This window comes from Leptonychotes weddellii, unplaced genomic scaffold (assembly GCF_054177405.1).
Source record: "Leptonychotes weddellii isolate Sample4059 unplaced genomic scaffold, ASM5417740v2 HiC_scaffold_18271, whole genome shotgun sequence".
NCBI classification, from domain to species: domain Eukaryota; kingdom Metazoa; phylum Chordata; class Mammalia; order Carnivora; family Phocidae; genus Leptonychotes; species Leptonychotes weddellii.
In genome coordinates this window covers 1-3,919 of record NW_027767247.1, presented here as the reverse complement: position 1 = coordinate 3,919, position 3,919 = coordinate 1, and the positions used below count along the sequence as shown (strand labels likewise).

The 3,919-nt window shown below is 55.4% G+C and overlaps 1 protein-coding gene and 1 pseudogene across 1 annotated transcript; one reads left to right on the top strand and one right to left on the bottom strand.

The window, feature by feature from the left end:
- Positions 1-1,311: 1,311 nt before the first annotated feature.
- On the bottom strand, positions 1,312-1,836 carry LOC145718610 (3-oxo-5-alpha-steroid 4-dehydrogenase 1 pseudogene; annotated as a pseudogene).
- Positions 1,656-3,907, top strand: LOC145718609 (uncharacterized). The gene is made up of 4 exons (XM_081810119.1): positions 1,656-1,703; positions 1,789-2,286; positions 2,403-2,560; positions 3,189-3,907. The coding sequence occupies exons 1-4, from the start codon at positions 1,656-1,658 to the stop codon at positions 3,295-3,297; spliced, it is 813 nt and encodes a 270-aa protein (XP_081666245.1). The 3' UTR covers positions 3,298-3,907.
- The last annotated feature ends 12 nt before the right edge of the window (positions 3,908-3,919 follow it).

Below are 3,919 nucleotides of genomic sequence, written 5' to 3'. Positions count from 1 at the left end.
CTCACAACCCAAGATCATGACCTGAGCCGAAACCAAGAGTCAGACACTTAACCGAGCCACCCAGGTGCCCCTGATTCTGTATTTCCAGTATCCCCAGTGCTCGAGTAGACTTTTGCCCCTCATGCTAACCCTTTCACTACTTGTCCTGGGTTATTTGCTTCTCATGGCCCAGTTCAAGTTTCATTCCAGTGAAGGCAGTCCCATGTGTCTTGTAGAATGCCTGGGATACTCAAGCACAAACCATAGAGGCGCCAAGCCCTGGGTTAATTTATAAACATAAAAATCATTAAACTGTTAATAGTTCCACATTTCAGATTATCAACTTTGAGGCATTGAGAGTTCTCACAACACAATGATTTTAAATGATCGCTATAAAAAGGTGAATTTAACCCGCACTTTCTGACAACTTTTGAGATTTTGGTTATTCACGTGTATGATATTTTCTCTCCTTTTTGGATGCCCTTCAGTGGTCACAAACCAAGATCACGTTTTTTCATTAATCCTGGGTTATAGATTTGCTTGCTTTTCTTTCTTCCACCGGTCATATGGATTTTCAGTGGCCATATCACAGATGTGCACAGCATACACATTTTGAGTAGAGTCTGAAGGGCCAAATGCTAAACTCTGTATTCAGCTGAGCTCAAAAGCAGATGTCACCATTGGAAAATACATTTCTGGGATACAAGGATAAATCCACAATTTTAAGCCGAAGAAAAACTGCATAACGGTTTTTTTTATCAGACATTTCAGTCAAATTTTAAAAGCTTGCACGTTCTGATACAGGGAAAGGACTCAGGTGGTTAGTGATTGCATGCCCACTGTACTGAAGTCATTAAAAAAGGAAAATGATTTTCTAGCTGCTGGACCTATGACATTGCTGAGTGAGCTAGCCTTCACATCCTCAAGCTTCCTCCCCTCTCCTAGTAGCTAGGTTATACACTTCTCTATTACTATCTTTCCAGTCCTCTCTAACCCTCTCCCACCCACCCTCTCCCCCACTTTCCCAGACTCTCCTAAGCTAAACCGTCCGCACCAGGGGAAAGTGCCAGGTATTAGGCAAGAACAGCATGGACGGAGGGAGCCAGGCGCTGGGAGAGGTCACCGGGGAGGGGTCAGCAGAGACAGGGCGCGAGGGAGGATGTGCAGAGTGGTGCAGCTGGGAAGGTCAGGGAAAAAGAGGCTGCAGGGAGTAGGCATGGGAGCAGGGGGGAGGAAGGAAGGGACAGGGACTGGTGAGGAGAGGACCCTGGAGAGGGAGCCAGAGGTGCGAGGCGAGGGCGCCGCGGCGGTCGCAGGAAGGGTGCTGGGGGGCAAGGGCGCGCGGGGAGGCGCGAGGCGGCCGGCCGTTACCGTTGTGCGTAGTGGACGAGGAACATGGCCAGGAGGATGCGGTTGGGCGCGTGGCGGAGGCGCTCGGCCGCCGTGCCGGCGCACACCCACAGCGGCACGGCCAGCGAGGGCAGCTCCTGCAGCGCCCAGGCGGCCCGCGCTGGCACCCGAAAGGCGGGGCCCGGCGACGCGTAGCGCCCGTAGACCGAGTCCATCCGCCTGAGCACCACGGAGCCCACGAGGCCCAGGGCGCACTGCAGGTAGGCAAGCGCGTCCAGCTGGAACCTCTCGACCGGCTCCATGGTGGGAGAGCGCTGATGAGCCCCATGGCCCTGCGACCGCGGCGGGCCACTTATAAGGCGGTGGCGGCGCTGGTGAGGGGGCGGGGGGTGCGATTAGCCGAGGCCAGCGCCCGCTGCTGACGCCGAGCCCCTGAGCCGCACCCCTCCCTTCCCCCAGCGCCGGAGGCGCGGGCGCACCGGTCCCGCCGGTTGGACTAGACGCGGTACGGCGCGGCGGGAGGCCGGCAGGCCCCACCCCCGCGGCCGGAGCCCCGCCCCCGCCGCTCTGCGCACGCGCGACCGCGGGCTGTCCGCGGAGCTGCCTGAGCCCGCGCGGCCTACCTCGGGGCTGCCCTCCTGGGGTTCCCTTCTTGCTCAGGGCTGCCAGTGCTTCCCGTCGCTCGCTGCTCTGCGTGACCACGGGTCGCGGCGCTTTGGGCGTCTTCCTCGCAGCGCCCACGGGCCCGGGAGCAGCGCAGGCGCGGAGCCCGGGGGGCCTCGCGTGCCAGCCCGGAAGTCCGCGCGGCCGACGGTGGCGGGAGCTGTGCGGGCGGCGTGCGCGGCCGCGTGGGCCATGGGGCGGCGGGCGCGGGGCCGGCGGCTCCAGCAGCAGCAGCAGCAGCGGCCGACGCGCGCGGAGAACGGCGCCGAGGGCGGCGCCAAGCGTCAAGAGGCGGTAGGGCCCGGGGCGCGGGCGGGCAGGGGCCCCGTCCGTCTTCCGGCGGCCGCGGCCTGCGGGACGGAGCGGGGAGGCTTCTCCGGCCCTGGGTAGACGCGTCTCTCGTTCCTCAGGGCTGGGAAGGCGGGTACCCCGAGATCGTCAAGGAGAACAAGCTCTTCGAGCACTACTATCAGGAACTCAAGATCGTGCCAGAGGGCGAGTGGGACTTGTTCATGGAAGCGCTCAGGGAGCCCCTCCCGGCCACTTTGCGAATTACTGGCTACAAAAGGTAAGGGACCTTGCGGAGCCTTGATTTCCTGGAGTTGGGGTCAGTTCAAGATGAGGGTGCCCCCCTCGCCCCGCCAGGCCCCCGGCGAGTGTTGCGGGGCTGGAGAGCTGCTGCTTACCGGCGCTGTGGATTCCAGCGTCTGCACGCATCGAGGAGGGAGCACAGGGGTCAAACGGAATAGGCCGGGGAGGTGTTGCAGTTCGGGAGACTAGAAGTCACGAAAATGCAGTCTGAGAAAAGGTGGACGCCTGGGCATTCGGGAGCTGAGGATGCCTCCCCTTTGGAACACGTGAGAATTTATGATATTACACAGTTTGTGCGAAACTCCGGTTCTCTTGTCTTTTTAAATCTCTGTGGTTCCATCTTTCCGAGATGAGTTGCAAGTAAATATGAACCCTAGGAATATGTAGGGCGGAAGGAATGCAGTAGTAGTCTTTTTAGCTTATCCTTTAGTGATAAAACGAGAGTTGTTTAAACTTTGAAGGGATAGGGTAGAAAGGCATGATGAATGAGGTCTGCTTTCAGCGCAGAGGTGGTTTTAGTTTTAAGACATTTGTCATCTTAGGTTCACAGAAGATAAAATGTATATTTGATCAGATCGGATCAAAACTTACTTATTTTTTAATAGCCACGCAAAGGAGATTCTCCATTGCTTAAAGAACAAGTATTTCAAGGAATTGGAAGACCTGGAGGTGGATGGTCAGAAAGTTGAAGTTCCACAGCCCCTGAGCTGGTAGGTAAAACAGGTCTTCAACCGGGATGGAGGTTTTTTTGGGATTTTAATCTTTGTCAGCTGACGGCATGTTTTTTGGCAACATGTTTTCTACTAGCTGAGAGAATCTGAATGTACTTTACAGACATTCTTGTGGCTTTTACCCAGTGCTTTTTACCCATATTACTTTACTTTACACCAGTGTGCAGCTTTTAATGAACGATTTGCGGCTAAGAGTTACTTGGTTCAGTTAATTTTTGCAAGTTGATCAACCTGTTCCTTTCTGCGATCGTACCACTTCTACCCATTTCCATTTAAACCCCTTGTTTCCTCACTTTGAAACGTTGTCACGTGGCTCTCCTACCTTCAGCAAAAGGACAGATTCGACCTGACAAAGGTTGCCACAGACTGCTCCAGCTGATTCTGTATTTCTTTTTTTTTTTTTTAAGATTTTATTTATTTTAGAGAGATTGCACACAAGGAACAGAGGGGGAAGAAGAGACGGGGAAAGAATCTGAAGCAGACTCTGCACTGAGCAGGGAGCCCTACACAAGGCTCAATCTCACAACCCAAGATCATGACCTGAGCCGAAACCAAGAGTCAGACACTTAACCGAGCCACCCAGGTGCCCCTGATTCTGTATTTCC